At 38.6% G+C, this 19473-nt stretch overlaps 1 protein-coding gene across 1 annotated transcript; it reads left to right on the top strand.

Moving 5' to 3' along the window:
* Positions 1-16974: 16974 nt before the first annotated feature.
* LOC145788352 (uncharacterized) lies at positions 16975-17569 on the top strand. Its single transcript, XM_082600128.1, has 2 exons — positions 16975-17254; positions 17380-17569. Exons 1-2 carry the CDS (start codon positions 16975-16977, stop codon positions 17496-17498), a joined length of 399 nt encoding a protein of 132 aa, XP_082456254.1. The 3' UTR covers positions 17499-17569.
* The last annotated feature ends 1904 nt before the right edge of the window (positions 17570-19473 follow it).

Genomic DNA, 19473 nt, shown 5'->3' with positions numbered 1-19473 from the left:
GATTGTAGTATTCATGAGTCCCTTTCATTTATATTCTCATATTGATATTGCATGAACCGTTGTGTATTTATGTTACTTCGCACATGTAAACGGATTTTACAATTATTAAAAAGAAACTGTAAGCGAGCAAAGTGTACTAGTGAGTAAAGGCAGAACATTATAGGCTATTATTTGTATTTCCAATTTTCAAGCTCAACTTTCACTCAAACTTAGCTCAATCGTTTACAAGTTCAAGTTTACAAGTTCGGGATGTTGCTGTAAATATTCACAGCTAGGTATGAGCGGATACTTTGAACTACTCGACGTCCGCTACAAAGCTATTGCCTAAATATATGTAGGCCTAGGCTAGTTTTTTTTTTTTTTTTGTAAAATTTTATTTTTTTATTTTATTTTTTTATCCTAATTTTTTCTAAGGATGTCGCGACCGTGCCAAATTTCTTTCAACCTAGCCTATAATTAACTTACTTCGGTCGCAAGCAAGTATAGGAGTCGCTTTAAAATAGGTCTAACTCCATCTCTGGAGCTGTCAGACTTTACTTTGTCACTCCGGCTCTAGCTCAGGAGCAGTGCTTCTACTTCTGACAATTGATAAATCCTCTTCAGATTCCTTTTTTGTCCTGAAAAATCCTTTTTTTCTTAGTCGGAAATCCTTCAAAATTTTCTTCATAGGCGAGGTTATTTTTGACGTTATTTAAGTTAAAAGAAGGTGCCAATACAACTTTAAAGTTATTTTAATCTCACCTAAGTTACGTTTTAACCCTGAAAGAACAGAAAGTCAGTGAATTGAAGAAGTGGTATGGCATTCAAATCGCTACAAAAAACAACACCTTGCAGGCATAGTAGTGTAGCGCAAGAGAACTCTGACGTCACACGTATATACGTCACTAGATTTGTCCAGAAGGTTCTGCCTTGAGCGCATAATTGCACGTCTCGGAAATGCAATTCAGTAATCGGGAATTCAACTTCAGTAATCAACCGTTTGTAAGGCGCTATGCCGAATTTCTACCTTGGTTCATCGTTATGTAGATTTGCAGTCGTGTTGCGTTGTGTGATCGTATGTAAAACTCGCCATTCCACACTAGAAGCATTTCTAGAGTTTTCAAGCTAGAGGAAGGTTGTGAGATTTCTTCTAGTAAGCATAGCCGATTTTTTGCTTGCGAATTGCCCAGAGAAGCAAGTGTTTTGCGCGGTGCAGAACAAGAAGGAAGGTGCAGTTTGAAATACAAATTTGAGCTCTCAATTTTAAACAACTCAACCAAACTGGAGACAGACGACCCAGAAAACAAGAAGGAGACGCCGTCTCTAAAAAGAAAACGAATGCATTCCGAAGAGGAGTACCAAACGGAAAACAACCCAGACGAAAATGGCAACAATACTACTACAGTCATATTGAAATTGAACCAGCCGGGAGAGCAAAAAAAAACATTAAAAATGTATTCGCCGATACTGATCGACCGATGTCTGCAATATCTAATAGGCGAATACAAATCCTGCTCAGCCAGACAAGATGGAGGACTTCAGATAAATGCAAACCCAAGCCAGATAGAGGTTATCCTCAAAACAAAGACACTGACGGATGGAAACACCATCAACATTCCGATCACCGCATACGCTAAAAGACCACCTGGAGCAAGTGGAGTAATATACAATGTTCCTCTCGGCATGGAGGATGGAGATATTCTTGCGGCGCTGAAGGATGCGAACATAAGGTCGGTTAAAAGGTTTAATAAAAGAAATTCTGAATCGGCTGAACTAATTGCATCTACTACTGTATTATTAATCTTCAATAGCAAATCACTACCAGACTCAATAAAAATAGGTTATCAACGATTTAGAGTCTCGCAATACATTCCAAAACCCTTAAGATGTTACAACTGCAATCGATTTGGACACATAGCAAAATTCTGCAGATCTAAAACCAAATGTCTCCGATGCGGTGATCAACACAAGCATGACGAATGCCCAAGTATAGCAGTAAAATGCTCAAATTGTGGTGGAAATCACGTCGCTATTTCTAAAAACTGCCCTAAGTACTTGAAAGAAAAAGCCATTCAGAAAATGAAAACCACTAAGAACCTAACATATGCTGAAGCCTGCAAGCAGCAAAGAGCTGTAAATACAGAAATGCCAAGTTATGATCTGGACTTCCCTCCTCTTGTAGCAAGCACAACTCAAACAAGCCAATTGAATAAAAATCTATCCTCTAACCAAACTAATGACAATATAAATATAACTCCAGTCACAATGGAAAAACCCGGACCCTCGAAACCAACCAGCGTAGGAGACGAGAGCGGCCACTTTATAAATAACCCAATCCTATTTCTAGCAGAAGTGATTACAAAGACAACGTTCGCTCAAAGCCAAAATAAAGAAATTGACATTTTTCAAATTATCGCCGATGCAGCAGGTTCTAGAATGGGATTTCTAACAAACTCGGACATGTTAAAATCACTAATAATTTAATGTTCTTCACAGTGTGGCAGTGGAACTGTCGGTCAATTTATAGGAAAATCCCGGAATTGAATCAACTAATAGCAAGCTCACAAACCACACCGGATATCATTTGCTTACAAGAAACACACCTAACTCCTAAATACTCCCCTAATATTAATGGATATCATCTCTACAGAAAAGACAGACCTGCTCACTTGGGAAAAGGAGGTGGTGTCGGAATCTGCATTAAAAGAAATATCTCCTTTACAGAGCTACCCATCCCGGATGCAGACCCACGGCTGGAAATTATTGCAATTAAAATCGAACACCTAACTGTATGCAGTATATATAACCCACCCACAAACTCATTTGCAGGTGACCAAATAAACTGTATTTTCACTAACCATAATAAATTATTAATTTGCGGTGATTTCAATGCCCACCATGTCATGTGGGGGTGCAACAACAATAATAATAGAGGGAATGCTCTACTTGAAGTAATTGAAAATCATGACGCAGTAATCCTCAACACCACTGTTCCCACCCACATGTCTTTAAATAAGCCGGAAACCCGATGGAACACTCTAGACCTCACTATTGCTTCTACTTCCCTTGGTCACAAATGCATCACCGATGTCACCAATGAATTTTTGGGTAGTGACCACTGCATAGTCGCTACTACAGTCAATGTTTCTTCCCCAGATAATGCAGAGTTTGTACCATCATGGGCATTCCAAAGAGCTGATTGGGCAAAGTATTCCAAATTATGCCAAGAAAAGCTAAATTCTTCTGTTGTCTCAAATGATATAAATACATTTAACCAAAACCTCTCCGAAACTATCCAACTCTGCGCGTCTATAGCAATTCCTAAAACCAAACCATTCAAATCAAGTGGCGTTCCATGGTGGAATGACAATTGTAAACGAGCAGTTAGGAACAAAAAAATAGCACTACAACGTCTTCATCGTACCAGACACCCAACAGACATCCAAGCCTTTAAGCGCCTCCGGGCAATTGCCAGAAAAACCATCATCCAAGCAAAAAAAGAAAGCTGGAACAATTTCTGCTGTTCCCTCGATAGTAAAACAAAGCTTGACAAAGTGTGGAAAATTATTAAAAAATTTTCAGGCATAAAGGAAACCAAAAGAATTCCCACTCTTGCCACTAAAGCAGAAAGTGATATCAACAAAGCCAACATCCTTGCAGATCAATTTCTCTCAGTTAGCAGCTCAACCAACTATTCAAAAAAATTCCGTGAAAATTCCAGTCTTTCAATTTCGAACAATCTACAATCAAAACTGGCAACCCATTTCTACAATAAATCTTACAATTCACCCCTGCAAATGAACGAGTTGAAGACAGTCCTTAAAGGTAATAAAAACACTGCTGCAGGTGCGGACGGCATTTATTATCAAATGTTATGTCATCTACCCCCTTGCAGTTTGAATATCCTCCTCGACTTGTTTAACTACGTCTGGTCGACAGGTACACTGCCACTCAAATGGAAACATTCAATCATCATTCCAATTCATAAGCCAAACAAACCAACGGGTATACCCTCCTCCTACAGACCAATTTTTTTAACCAGCACCCTTTGCAAAACTATGGAGAAAATAGTAACTAATCGCCTCAGATGGTTTCTAGAACAAAACAATCTACTTCATCTTCAACAGTCTGGATTCAGAAAAAGACGTCGAACGACAGATCATATTATCAGACTCCACGACACCATCCAAAAATCCTTATCTTACGGTGAATCAGTACAAACTGTATTTCTTGACCTTGAGAAAGCTTATGATATGGTCTATCACGACGCAGTCCTCCTAAAACTATATGACCTAGGGATCAAAGGAGCCATGCTATCTTGGATCAAATCTTTCCTGTCAAATCGTACTTTTCAAGTCAAGGTTGTCAAAGCTTTATCTACCACAAGAAAACTAGAAAACGGAATTCCTCAAGGCAGCGTTATTAGTCCATTACTATTCAACGTAGCGATCAACGATCTACCAAACTTAATTACCTCTTCTACAGCACTTTTTGCAGATGACTTCTGTTTTTGGAAAACTGGAGAAGACATCTCAACTCTGACTAATATAATCAAATCTGACTTTTCAAAAACTAAAGACTGGTGTGATAAATGGGGCTTCAAGATCTCCGCAAACAAATCAGCGGTTGTGCTGTTTACAAACAAACGTAAATATGATCCGTGTACACTCGAAATAAAAAATTCGTTAATCCCCATCAAAAAAGACTACAAATACCTTGGAATCACATTTCAGTCAAATGGAAAGTATAGCATCCATGCTAAACATGTTGCAGAAAAATCCAAATCAAGACTAAATGTCCTTCGTGTACTGAAGGGCACAAACTGGGGAGCAGGAAAATCAGCACTGCTTTGCATCTACAGAGCCATAATACGATCGGTTATTGAATATGGTATGGAAGCATATTTTGCCACAAACAAAACCACACTCCAACCAATTCTGACATTACAAAATGAAGCTCTAAGAATATGCTCCAGAGCAATGAAAAGTACCCCAATTTCAAACCTACAACACTACTGCAATGAATTACCCTTGTCACTTAGATACGAGCAACTTTGTCTAAACTACAAAGCCCACATTCTGACATTTTTACGCCACCCAGCACATGACATCCTCGAGGAAAGTTTGCCAAGAAATTTGATCAGCACAAGTAACTACCAACCATTCCATTCCCTCACCGAGACAATAGACACGAATATTACCGTAAACCTCATCCAAGAACCATCTATCCCACCCTGGGAAGTCTATATACCCATAACTGACTACACCCTTGTAACTGAAACCTCCCAGCTTGTCCATCCAAATGCCATCTCTGGAATAGTCGCTGAGCACCTCACAAAAAATTACTCAGAATTTCTCAACATATATACAGACGGATCCAAGACCAACACGAAAACCGGATCTTCCTTTTTTGTAAACCGCTATGGAATAAAACGCTGTTTCACAATTAATAGATCCGCATCTGTGTTCAGTGCCGAACTGTTTGCAATAAAGGCTGCACTTATATGGATAAAAGAGACCAAACAAAGTAAGTCGGTCATCGTTAGCGACTGCTTAAGTGCACTACGGACGATTTCAAATCCAACCTGGACAAAACACAGCTTAATCAATGACATACTTCTGCTTCATTCCAGCATTATATCAAATACAACAAAAGTAAAGTTTTTATGGGTTCCTAGTCATGTAGGCATTCCTGGAAACGAAACTGCTGATTTCTTAGCAAAACTTGCTTCAGGAGCCATACCAGCAATACCAACATCAGCCATTACCCTCACCTCCGCAAACACAAAACTCAGCCTAAGTGAAGTCAAAAACCTCACCAAAGATCTAGCTCTGCAAAAATGGAATAATCACTATATAAACAGTACCACAGGCCAACTCTACAAATCTATATATCCTGACACCAAAAGTGCAGGAACAAACAAAGTACCTGACCATCCAACCGTCTTTAGACTCATCACCGGTCACTGCCGTTTAAACCAACACCTCTTCAAGATCGGATGCCACACTTCTGGACTATGCGACACATGTATGAGCCCTGAGACTGTGAATCATTTTCTATTTCATTGCAGTAAATATGCAACTCAAAGGAAGTGTCTTGAACAAAATCTGAGCACGTATGGAATAAACATATCGGTGAAAAATTTTGCTGAAAATCGTTCAACTACTACACATCTGCTGGCTTTTATAAACTCCTGCAATAAGCTTATTTAAATTATTATTTTAATCACTGTAATCGTCCATGTTGTACTGTAGTGCACCCGTGTCGTGTCTGCTCCCAGCCAGAGATCGATCGTTTTTTACATTGATTCAGCGTCTTTGGACATTGAATCGGTGTGGAAGGCGATTGATTTGCTGGCTGGGCTTTCCTTATTTTGTTTCAGTTTGTAACACCAAGCGTGCAATTCCAAAGAAGTACCTGCCTTTCGTGGGCCTAACCTCCTACAAGAATTTCTTTTCCACTAATGATGTATTTAAACTACTGTATCGTATTATGTTGTGTTGTGTCGTATTGCACCCTTCACTATGCCCTGTTGTGCTCTAACTGTGCTAAATAGCTATTATAATAATGAATGTCGCTAAAAGACCTTAGATGTTGTAAAGCGACATAAAACAAACCATAACAATCAATCAATCCACACTAGAACCTTCCACACTACACCACACTACTTCCATTCCACACTAGAACCTAAGAATTTTAAATCATGATTCTTTCTCAATATAGAAATCAGTCTTGGTAATTCTAAATCAGGATATCAGTTTTGTGGTTGCTACTGCTTCTATTTTCTGCCGCTGCCAGTAGCCTATGATGTTTGAATCAGTTTAGCGTTATGTTCAGAGTCTGTACATTATGATTTCTGGTGCAGCAGCTATAACTTCTGAATCAAGACTGTTAACAATGTAGAGGCGACAACATTTTTGTATCCTGTTTTTGGTGGTGGAGCTTTAACCATTCCGGTTTTTTTCTTTACTTTTTTGTGTTGCTGGATTGAAGATTAAGAATTATAAACAATTACACTGTGAGCAAGCATTGACCGTCTGAGTTTGAGTTAGCAAACAATGCAGCAGCGTAGCCGACCTCGTGTTCTATCATTCCTTGCTGACTTCGCCCAGGAATGTTGCCATCCCACTGATGGCTGTGTATGGGTGGATATGCTGAAAAGCAGCGTCCGCTACAGTAGCATGGCTGATTTAGTTGACAAACCCAATCTTATACCATAAATTTGACATATTAATGGCTAGCAGTAGCATTATGACAGTGAATATAAAAAAGTCATAGGCCTACAGACACCACACAAGAAGTATCTTAACACCTGCTGTAATATAAACACCGCATGATTTCTCTATAGGCTATGCCATCTCTTTTTTTCTCCTTGTCAGTAAGCTCTTCACAATCATCTGAAACTAAAAAAAAAACTTCATTAAACTAGGCCTATTCATCTCGAAGCTCAGTAAACTTTGTCATTGCTACTCAAGTTCAACCGTAAATCAACGGACTACCTAATTTTAACTAAAAGAATTGCACTCACGTGCATTCGTGCAATTCCCAAAATGGCGAGATTAGAAATCAAGCGACGGAAAGGCGAGAATGGGAAAGTGAGTGAGAGGGGGTTCCGGATGGCGAGTGGCGACGGAAACCAGCTGATCATCGTTGTTCTAGTCGTTTTTAGAACTATTGAAAGGGAATATTAATAAAAATTTCTTTAAAATTGCTAAAAACAACAATTCCCTTTTTGAGACAAAATTTCCTTGTAAAATTGTTAAAAATCCTTAAAAAATTCTTCCTTATCTTCATTTCCTTTTTTTATCCATTGAAGCGTTGAAAAATCCCTATTTCGGGAATCCCGAAATAGTATACGTGCTTCTAATTGCTCATAGTTTGTTTGTTTTTTTCAGGTAAAAATAGTTTTGGTATATATTTGGTATATTTTAATTCAAAGTTTGGTATATTGTTGCCTTTACAATCTGGCAACTCTGTTGAGGATGAAATCCTTCAAAGTGCAAGTGGAAGCATAGGATCAAGGATGCCAGACCTTGGTTTTTCCACCTAGATCTGGGTTTTTTTGACCACATCTGGGTTTTAAGTTTTTTTATTTCAAATTTAGGTAAATCTAGGTTTTTTTGGTTTTTAACTTTGTACAGAGCTTGCACGGTATTAAGGCACTGGGATCTTCGATAAATGGTCCACACTGCAACACAAAAATGATAAGGTAGCCTACTGGTAATGTTTTTTTGCATCAGCTACTGCAGTCAGTGAGGTAGCCTACAGGATGCTAAAGAAATGATCCAACTTTATGAAAATGTGGATGACTAAAAATTGGAGTAGTACAACTATTTGTGTTACTGAACATTTACTTATTGTGAATTTGAGTTATTCTTTTCAACATTATGTTCAAATGAAAAAGGCTAAGCAGGGTTTATTGCTAAGTACCAAGTTATCGTAGTTGTACACCAAGCAGTAAGCAGGCATGATGATTCTCCTCAGCCGCAGTCTACAACTCACACAGCAAAAAGTTTAGTTCAAAAGTCAAAACTAACCTTATTGGTTTTGTCTAGTCAGTTTTAGAAATTTTGGTTAAACACGCACTGAACCTTGCTAGCTAGACGCTTTACCATAAAGGTAATTTTGAACCAAAATCTTTGCTGTGAGCCCATATAGGCCTACCATTGCTACCAAGCTCTTGTTTTTGTATATAGTTATATTACATATATATTAACTACCATACCAACATAAGCATGTATATTGTATAATTAAATCAACGAAGTGGCTATTCTTACAACATATTGTAAAACTAGCCTCTGAAGCTATTCTTACAAGCACCACTCAAGCAAGACGTTGTTTACTCGAGCAAGACCTTAATGCGCTCAGGCGTTTCATCCGACGACGCTCATACGTAATTTCGCGCGCATGCGTATTGGCTTGTGCTGCACACTTGATCGTAGAGTGAACCGCGGTAGTTGCTGATTTTGCTGATCGAAACTACACGTCAATGAATCCATCGTCATCATGATTACGAAGGGAACATTATATTACAGTTTTGAGACACTTTCTTCGGCTATTAAGCAATGGGAAAAAGAAAACTTTGTCAATGTTTATGTGAGAAATTCCATAACAATTGAACGCGCAAAACGACGTCTAGCACTTACATCCACAAAAACCTGGAATGAACAGTTGAAGTATCGTACAATACAGTATGCTTGTGTGCATGGAGGAAGAACACCCAAATCATGTAGTCAAGGAAAAAGACCAAATCAAAGGTAAGTAATGATGGTTTTGTCCTTGGTGCCCATAGGTTGAGCTACTCATGTAGCCTATATGCATAAGTTTTGCTAATAGATTGAGTTTTGCATAAGTGCAAATTGCCTACATTCCTTATGAATGCTAAGAACTTAGCAAAATGCATATATTCTGCTGAACCATTCCCGCATGCTGTCTATTGTAATAAGTTTTGCTAATAGATTGAGTTTTGCATAAGTGCAAATTGCCTACATTCCTTATGAATGCTTAGAACTTAGCAAAATGCATATATTCTGCTGAACCATTCCCGCATGCTGTCTATTGTAATAAGTTTTGCTAATAGATTGAGTTTTGCATAAGTGCAAATTGCCTACATTCCTTATGAATGCTTAGAACTTAGCAAAATGCATATATTCTGCTGAACCATTCCCGCATGCTGTCTATTGTAATTTCCATTGAATTGTCATGCCCAGAATTATTCCTAAGTTGCATTGAATTACCCATTAGTTTTGTCAATTTACCCATATGTTACGTCGAATTGCTCATCAGCACAATTCGTCGAATTACCCGTAAGTCTCATGAAATTATCCATAAAGACATGCCTTATGGGTACTTCAACGCAGCTTTTTGGCAATTTGACGTCACTTATGGGTAAATCGACTAGATTTATGAGAATGCTCGGCTGAACTTGTGGTAATTCAACGTGACTTTATGGGTAATTCAGGTGGGCTTATAGGTAATTGGATGCAACTTATGGGCAATTTGACATGACTTGCAGGTAGGCTACTTTAACGTGAGTTATGGCTAATTCAGGTGTACTTATGGGTGATTCAACACGGCCTATGTCACCTCATCTTTGTTGTTTTTCAGTACTTTTATCAAAGGTTGTCCATTTGGAATCAAAGTAAATGCAACGTCAGATGGAAAAGCGCTATGCATCACTGAGATTAGTAATGTCAATGATCATAATCATGATTTCAATGAAGTAAGTGGAAATAACCCTTTGTAGTAGTCATAGCCTTTGAGCTATGGTCACACTAGCCCTGTATATGATAAGGAGGCTTTCATCAGAAATTATGTGAAGGATAAAAAAGAGCAATAACATTAGGGGGGGGGGTTAATCGGCTTTTTTTTCAAATTCAATTTTAATCCAGGTTTTAGGATACAACAGTACATTCTAAGACCACTAGTAAAAAAAATTGAAATTTCCGTCCAAAACCCCCTCTATCCAAAAAATTACTTTTCGTGTATAATTGCATTTTGATTATGACACTTGAAGTTCAAATATTGTTTGCTACTGTACTAAAACACGTTAAGAATGTTGCAAGACAGTTTTTCTGATCTTGACTTCATCGTAAGACACGGTAAAGTGGTCATTTCACTTTGCGCGCATGACTACGCACATGCTGAATATGACCAGTTTGTGCGAAACTGGTCATATTCAAGCCGCCGATTCACCAAACCTGGTGATCTTGCCCATCTCTGTGGGTTGGACACCTGTCAAAAGATATGTCGTTTTCTTGATTATGTGCATATAAATTATTTTTCAGAATGCATTTAATTTGATGCCTAAACAACGAAGATTAAATGAAACAGAAAGCAGTGTGATCGGAGAAATGCTTGCCACCAAAGCAAATAAAAAGTTGGTACAAAAGCACATTGCAGCTTCTACAGGAAAAACAGTTATTCTTAAAGATCTGCATAATATTGCCGCAAAACAGAGACCTTTGTATGAAAACACCTATGATGAACTTATTAATGAAATGAACAAAGAAAAAGGTTAGTCGACAGACAAAACTTTTTTGTCTGTTATACAGTACAAGATATGTTCATGCTAAATAGTAGAGATGACTTTCTAATTTCTATGTGCAGTATGATAAGTAGTGATAGAATGAGCTCCGGTTCCGGTCAAATTCTGGCTCCGTACTGGAGGTGATGTGACTCCGGCCTAGAGCCTGATGTGTGTGTGCAAGCTGTGGTCAGGGTCATGACCTTGGAAAAATCTAATTTTTTGCATCATTGTAGTACTGCAGCAATGCAAGAATAGGCTACCAGGTTGCCTGTAACATTGGTCAACACCGTAGGCGTATTTGCAATCTACAGGTCGCTGCTGCAGATTGAGTGTCACATGATATTGTGAGCATTCTTCTTGAACCATTTCAGATATAATGTCAATTAAGCAATTCGCGATTGACCTCTTGCCGTAATGGTTTAGACTGCAGATGAATTATTTCGATGACGTTGGTTCAATCTCACCATTGCCAGTTCAATTTAAAGTGTTGACCGCCTGGTTTACCGGTCAATAGACTCCGTCTACTGCAGCAAACTGCGGATTACCAGTACGCACATCATAGTAGGCTACACAAGAAAAATATCTAATTTTCAGACGTTTTTCTATTCAGAAAACGTTTGTCTAGTATAACCAACACAGAACATTAGCAGTACCCTACAACGTGTGGAAAATTTGCAACATTGAGCTATAAAGGGTCAATTGAGAGTATTTTTTGCTTCATTTTCTTCACAAGAATTCATTCTACTTTCCCAAACTCATGCTCCAAAGATTTTTGTTGCAACATAAGGCGCTATGGGGATTGTAAGATTGAAAGCGGGATCAAGGAATTCAATCAAAGGTCTTCAATATCTTGAAACAATTCTACTTTGAGTGGATAGAAATAGAAAACATTGCTAAATTTGAAATCTACGTAAAAGTTTACTCCTAATGGATCCTTTTAACGGACCCTAAGCATTGCAATGTGGCATCTTTTAGAGAATGGGGTGAGAGTGGTATACAACCGCTCAGTTGGAACATTGATTATATGATGTAAATATTACCAAAGGCCTAAACATCCTTCCTCTGGCCAATAATTAAAATAACATAGAATAGAAAACAAATTTCACTAAAAGTTGATGTTTTTGCTTTTAAATCTGATGGAGTGCCTAATAGGCCTAATTGTTTTGCGCTATTTTAGTCTGGCCCAGGATTGTCAAGATTCTTGCTTTGTAGGGTATACTAATCCTCAGTTTATTTTCATTTCAGGTGCTGCAGTAGATGTGTTTGCAGATGATGACAAACAATTGCAGGCGATATACTTTCAAACGAAAGACATGCGGGAAACCTTTGCGGCATATCCCGAAATGCTGCTGATTGATGCAACCTACAAACTTAATGACTTGAGAATGCCATTATATGTGATGCTGAATGTTGATGGCTTAGGTCAGAGTGAAATTGTGTGTCTGTGGCTTGTAGCCACTGAAGACAAACTGACCATCAGCAAGCTGTTAACTCAGTTTAAACTCCACAATCCAGCTTGGGATAAAGTGGAGGTTGTAATGGCTGACAAAGACATGACAGAGCGGGATGCCATGATGAAAATGCTGCCTACTGCAGAAATTTTAATTTGCTATTTTCATACCCTTCGCACTTTTCGTAGAGAAGTTTCTATGGAAAAATTAGGCATTTCTTCAGCCCAAAGGCAGGTATCACTGGAAATTTTAGGAAAACTGGCAAATGCCAAAAATGAGTCAGCTTATAATTTACTGTATAACCAATTCGTTGACACAGTCCCAATTGCTGTCACAACATATTATAACGATAACTGGCATGCTATTCGACATCAATGGGTGGATGGACTGAGCAACTTGAAAGCTAATTTTTTGAACAGAACTAATAATCGACTGGAATCCATCAATGGAAAGTTGAAAAGTGTCATAACAAGATACTCAGGAATGACCATGTTTTTTAAAGATCTGATGGCATGTATCCAATCTCTTTCCACCGAACGTGACCACAAAGCGTCAAATGCTTTCCTTAAGGTTCCAATTGATGCGATTTCAAGTGTGGCGGAGAGACAATACCAACAGCTACTGACACCATTTGCATATATTCATGTGCAACAACAATTCAAGTTAGCGGAAAAGGTTGTCATGTCAGAGATTTTGAATGATTCTGCCATAGTAAAATCTCGTGTCCATGGGGAATTGGCAGTCACAACAACAGCATGTCCTTGTGGATTCACATCATCAATGCTGCTACCTTGTAGGCATGTCTTGGCAGTTAGAAGGCAGCTCCATATGTCAGAGTACAATCCCAATCTTTGTTCAGAACGGTGGACAATGCAATATTTTCTTAAATCCCATCGCCTGACAAGAAACTCACTGGACAACGGTCCTGCATCCACATTACCAGCTGTTGAGATTCTTAACAAGCCTCAAAGAAGATGTGTTTTATCAGAACAGCAAAAGTATCGCCGTGTTCAAGATATTTCCCAGAAGATTGCGTTAATGATATCTGAACAAGGAATGGATGAATTCCAATACACCCTGGATAATTTACGACAAATTGCAGAGTTCTTGCAGGAAGGAAAGAAATTCCAAGTTGTGAACTTTTTGGGTCAAACTCAGAAAGGTAGGCCTATATGCTAGCACTATTTATTAAATCAGAAAAACTAGCCTACTTTTTCAAATATCTGAAGAGATATGGGTTAGTTACTGCAACTTGCGTCGTGATTTTGCAGTCAATTTTTTTTTGAGCAATGATTTTTATGGCGTGGAGCTATCCAATATGTGGGCTAATATGTACTGCATGCGCAGTTGCGCACTAATTTACGATTATACAAGGTTGCAGATGCTCAGTAATTCTGCTTTTGTGAACAACTGCATGATCCTTTTCAGGCACTGATACTGGAAGTGCTGCTGCAACATCTTCCAGCAATGATCTTGGAATTGTATTTCCTACGGTCTCAAACAGTACTTTACAGCACACACCCGGTGACGTCTTGTCGACCGTTGATACCAGTGCGATTATGATGCAGACTCCGTCCAGTTCTGTTCAGTCTTTTAGAAGTATGCTGTTTCTGAAAGCTTCATTTCTGATTAGTTGTTTTTTTTTTCTTGCATTGCATGCTGCGCTTACACTACGTTTCATGTTTCTTAAGATTATAGCACGGTCTGCATTATTTGATAAGTAATGAGTTTATTGGCAGATGATGCAGCATTGTGCAAATAATCATCGAGAAACACCTAGCAGATTTTGATAGATACTGGATTGGTTGGCATTCGGTAACCACGCCAGAAGCATGTTTTGGCTGCAACAAAATCTTGTTTTCAAAAGGTTAATGTAGATTTGTTGACACCTCAAGTGCTCGATTCCAACTCAAAATACGGTATATCACAATATCTACTGCCAGTGCACGTATTTACGATTATACGACATTATGTTCCGCCCAGGACCGTAACCTCGTCAGTTTGGCCCCCATTGCAACAGTGCAACACATCCAATAATTGTCCAGTAAAGACTCGTGCGACGCTTCTATTGTTTCTTCATTGCTCAGAGGTGATCCTTTTCAGGCACTGATACTGGAAGTGCTGCTGCAACATCTTCCAGCAATGATCCTGGAATTGCACTTCCTACAGTCTCAAGTAGTAGTTCACAGCACACACCCGGTGACGTCTTGTCGACCGTTGATACCAGTGCGATTATGATGCAGACACCGTCCAGTTCTATTCAGTCTTTTACAAGTATGTGCTGTTTCTGAAACATTCATTTCTGATTAGTTGTTTTTTCTTGCATTGCATAATGCATTATGTTTATTAATTTTTTAATAAAAACGTTGAAATAGTGATGTTTTCTACGTTGTAGCCTATATTCGATTCTCGTTGTGTTTATTAACAGATGATGCAGGATCATGGATCAATTAAATTTCCACCGAAGATGATGAAACGTGGCAGGCCAAAAGGAGCTGGATTGACAGTCATTGGGTTACCACGCAAGAGACAAAAAAAGAGCGGACCAATTCCATTCAGACTGAAGTCGTCTTTTCAGAAAGAAGCAGGTTTGTTGCATTTATGTTTGTGTGACTTCATTTGTGTTATAGCCTACGTTAGTTTAAAAAACTACACTTTGACTTCTGTGGGTCTGCCTAGCCGATAGGCTACGTCAAAGCGTACGTAGGCTACATCAAACAAAGTCACCCATGGTCATATTTTTCAGCAATACTCAGTTGGTTTGTCGATTCTGAGGTAGTAGAAGAGGTCTTGCGTCCATTCAGCGATCGACTGATCGAAGAAAATGAAATTGAAACGTTGCCCGAAAGAATTCCAATGAAGTGTTTAGATGAAAACATTGCCATTGCTTCTGTGCGAAGACATTTTTCTTTTGACGGTTGGACGTTGATGGAGAACCTACTGACCACTTTGCGAAATAAAGGCCGCTGGTTGTGCATCTCCTGTTATTTAGATCTTGATGCAGGCGACAGCATCATGTGCGACTCGTGTCTGGATTGGCACCATCTGAGATGTCTTGGTAGAACAATGCCGCCAAAAACGAAGTCTTGGTTCTGCAGGAAATGCAACCTTATGGAGAAGTGACATTGAATGTTCAGGTGATACTGCAATCTCGCTTTGTCAATTAAACCAAGGTTATGTAAACCATGAACTACGAAAAGACTTATTGGCCTTGACGCGTTATGCTTGAAACTTGTAACATTTGATAAAAATCGTTTCTTCAATGGTCCTCACATAAAACGCTAACGATGTGTTCTTGAATGACTAATGAGTCCAATCCTGGCATTAAAAGTTCTGATGCATTTAGGACATTTAACATTCTTTGGGAGAGCTGGCTGAAAGTCATGGACTAGTACAGGTTTGTAATGTAGTTGCTGCAATATACTACGGTCCAACAAGACCTTCAACAGTTCATCAATATTCAACTATTTTACTGTTTCCAACTTAACACAATTAGTATACGTATGTTGAACTCTTTCATAGCAAATGGTGGTACAGAACTTGAAAATAGCAAGTAAAAGGTAGCTCGAAGCTGCAGTTTTTTTTTGACTGACTCATCAGGAGCTGTCATCAGAATAAAACAAACCTAAATGTGGTGAAGTACTTATAGTAGAAGGAAAGAAGAAAAACTGGAGCTTCAAACTATCAGCTACCTTATACTCGCTAAATCCAGATTTGTTGCATGTGTGTAGTATTTACATTTCTTCACTGTAATCTTAGGCTATGGCATAAATGCTTTGATTTCTTATGGCAAAAAATGGGTGATGAAGATCCATAAGTTTATAACAGTAAAAAATCAATTGTTTATTGTTGAAAGTGGTTGGCTTCAGTTGAAGATGCCATGAGATCCATTGAAGAGTACGAAGCAAAAGCAGGAACGAAGCTTGTTGTTGTTCAGAAACGAGCATACGGTGCCATGTTAATGTTGATTTTTAACATCCTGTCATTGTAATTCACTAGTGTACTAAGTGTTGATATTCATACTACAATAATAAGCCTTTTCTTTGTTGACAAAGATTCTGAAAAGGTTTCTGCAAAGCACAGTGTTTTCACCAAAGTGGAGGTTAGGCATCATAAAAGAGGAAACGGTTTACTAACTGCAAAAAATGCTATAAACATATGTAAATGTGTTCTGTTTCATCAACTTTTCATCTCGTTTCTTAAAGACACTCAGTTTTCAGGTGTAAAAGCTTTGTTGATTCAAAGTAGCCTAGCCTACTTCACTGACCTCTTTTGTATTTTTTCCATCTAGTGTGCCAAATCCATACGCCTATGTGGTGTTATTGATTGGACCAAGTGACATGTCCAGCGGTAACCAAAGGCAGGGTTTGGGTCACAACCAATCTTTTTGAGACAATTTATTTTTTACCATATTCACGTAGTAGGCTTGGTGGTTTTCAATGTTACGTACAGTACCGTATATTATTTCTGTAGGCTACTATCATAAGATGAAAATTTAGTTGATTGTAACTTTAGATGAAGATAATACGATTGTTGCATCGTTGCGGCCAAGGCATTTGCCTCTTGGATGCAACTTACAAGACGTCCAAGTATTCCCTTCCTCTATTTTTTCTTTGCGTCAGAACGAATGTTGGTTACCAGGTTGTTGCTACGTTTATTATCCAAAATGAACAAGCTTCGGACATAGCAGAAGCACTTTCTGTTGTAAAAGGGTGGTCAGAAAACTGGAACCCTTCGTTTTTCATGACCGATAAATGTGAGGCGGAAATCAAGGCCATCGAAAGCGTTTTTTCAAGTTAGTGAATTGCATTAACATTTTCGTTGCTTGTGTGCTGTCTCCATTGCTCATGCATTTGTGTCGTCACTGTTAAGTTGCTACTGTACTTTACCACTCAGTGCCCACGACTTCTTGTTCCGCAGATTGCTACGTGCTACTCTGTGCCTTTCATCGCGAACAAGCCTGGGAAAGGTGGATGAGGAAAAGTGACAATGGCGTTCGCGATGATAAAGCAATTGTGCTGACATACTGGACGCAATGAGGAAAGCAACTACATAGAACAGACTTGTTTGCAATCAAACCAGGCGACAATGAGCGAATGGCAAACGCGATACCCCCCTATTCAGGGATAATATGCGTGTCTGTGACCGCAGGGGACCTGGAGCCGAGTTGTTTTGCACGTTGATAGCACCATGCAGTTGCAAGCACAGTAATAGGCTACTGAGCTCACATTTTGAACAAATCTGTGATCTTCACACCAGGGCTTTTTTTCAGTTGCTAACACGGCCACAAATCGCAGCGCATATGCGTGCTTAGTGTTAAGTAACAGCCTAGTGGAAAGTGTTGTGGATTGAATTTGCTAGTTCAAATAAGTATATTAATTCCGGTACCCAAAGCCTCAAATGAATTCACGAATATCGCAATTGTTAACAATGGCATATAAATTAGGATGTTAGTGCACACAAAGTAGGGAAAGTATTGCTTGAAGAGTTGATTCCTGGGACAAAAATTGAACACTGTAGGCTATGTCGAGCAGAAACTGGTTTAGTGTTTTAAGGTGGTCAAAAATGTAAGCATGCGTCTATTTGCATCCAACAAATAACGAAACTCTAAACTTCTCAGTTTGGTCGGGAAACAAAAAGGGTTGCGAGGACAAATGGCAGGTCTCATCTAGGAGAGGAGGGACACATGGGTGATGATCTGGCCTAACAGTTACTGTGCTGTGCTCAAAATATGTACAGTTTTTGTTTAACATGTGCGGTATTCACTTTTTGTAAATAGCCTAGCTTTTCGGAAATGCAACGAGTCATCTGGCGCTATTTGCTTGTGTTTGAAGCCCGGTTGCTCGCTTTGTGAAAAAGCTATCAACCTCAACTTTTGCTTGTCAATAGACTGAGATATGTTGTTTAGATTAGCGTTTATTAAATGCTGTTATCTTTAAAAATATTTGTGGGATAAATGGTTAAAGTCGGTCAAGTTCAACTCTTTACCTAAGAAATATTTTTAACTTTTAGAGTCTGGCTGACCTTAATTTGGATAGACGATAGCTTGTGCTTTCCAGCAATGGTTCAATTGTAAAAATCGAAGCAGAAACAAGCAACTTACAACTAATTTAATAAAGACATATAATGATCGCAGACCGGGGAGACTTGTATACTTGCTTCGATTCGGAAATGCAACGAGTCATCGGGCGCTATTTGCTTGTGTTTGAAGCCCGGTTGCTCGCTTTGTGAAAAAGCTATCAACCTCAACTTTTGCTTGTCAATAGACAGAGATATGTTCTTTAGATTAGCGTTTATTAAATGCTGGTATCTTTACAAGTATTTTTGGGATGAATGGTTAAAGTCGGTCAAGTTCAACTCTTTACCTAAGAAATATTTTTAACTTTTAGAGTCTGGCTGACCTTAATTTGGATAAACGATAGCTTGCGCTTTCCAGCAATGGTTCAATTGTAAAAATCGAAGCAGAAACGACAAAGATATATTATTGATTAAATGCTGGTATCTTTAGAAGTATTCTTCGGATAAATAGTTAAACTTGGTCAAGTTTAACTCTTTTCTAAGGAGATATGTGGTGTTTTTCGGGCCTGTGTTACATAGCTATTAGGTAAAAGCGAACACTTGCATGCTGTTTTTTGTCATGGTTGACTAATTTCACCCCACTTTTCCACCATTTTATGGTGGATTCCTCCTGTGTGACGTCATCGCCTTTTTAACCAGGGTGGCGACTTGTATACCAGTTCCAGATCACGCATGAGCGCATATTGATGTCAAACGTAATGCTTGAGTGGTGCTTGTAAGAATAGCCTCTGAGGCTATTTTTACAATATGTTGTAAGAATAGCCACAGCCTTAAATCAAATATAGTTATTAATTACTATATTTGAATTAATTTGCTCTGCTTTGCTTTTTTGCTTAGCATTGAGCACTTTTTTGTAGTATTGATAGTTTTCATTGTTTTTTTTATTGTATAATTATATATATATAGGCTACGTGTTACTATTTGTAGCTTTCTAAG

The sequence above is a fragment of the Aplidium turbinatum genome, chromosome 2, assembly GCF_918807975.1.
Source record: "Aplidium turbinatum chromosome 2, kaAplTurb1.1, whole genome shotgun sequence".
NCBI lineage: Eukaryota > Metazoa > Chordata > Ascidiacea > Aplousobranchia > Polyclinidae > Aplidium > Aplidium turbinatum.
This window is presented reverse-complemented; position numbering and strand designations above follow the sequence as displayed.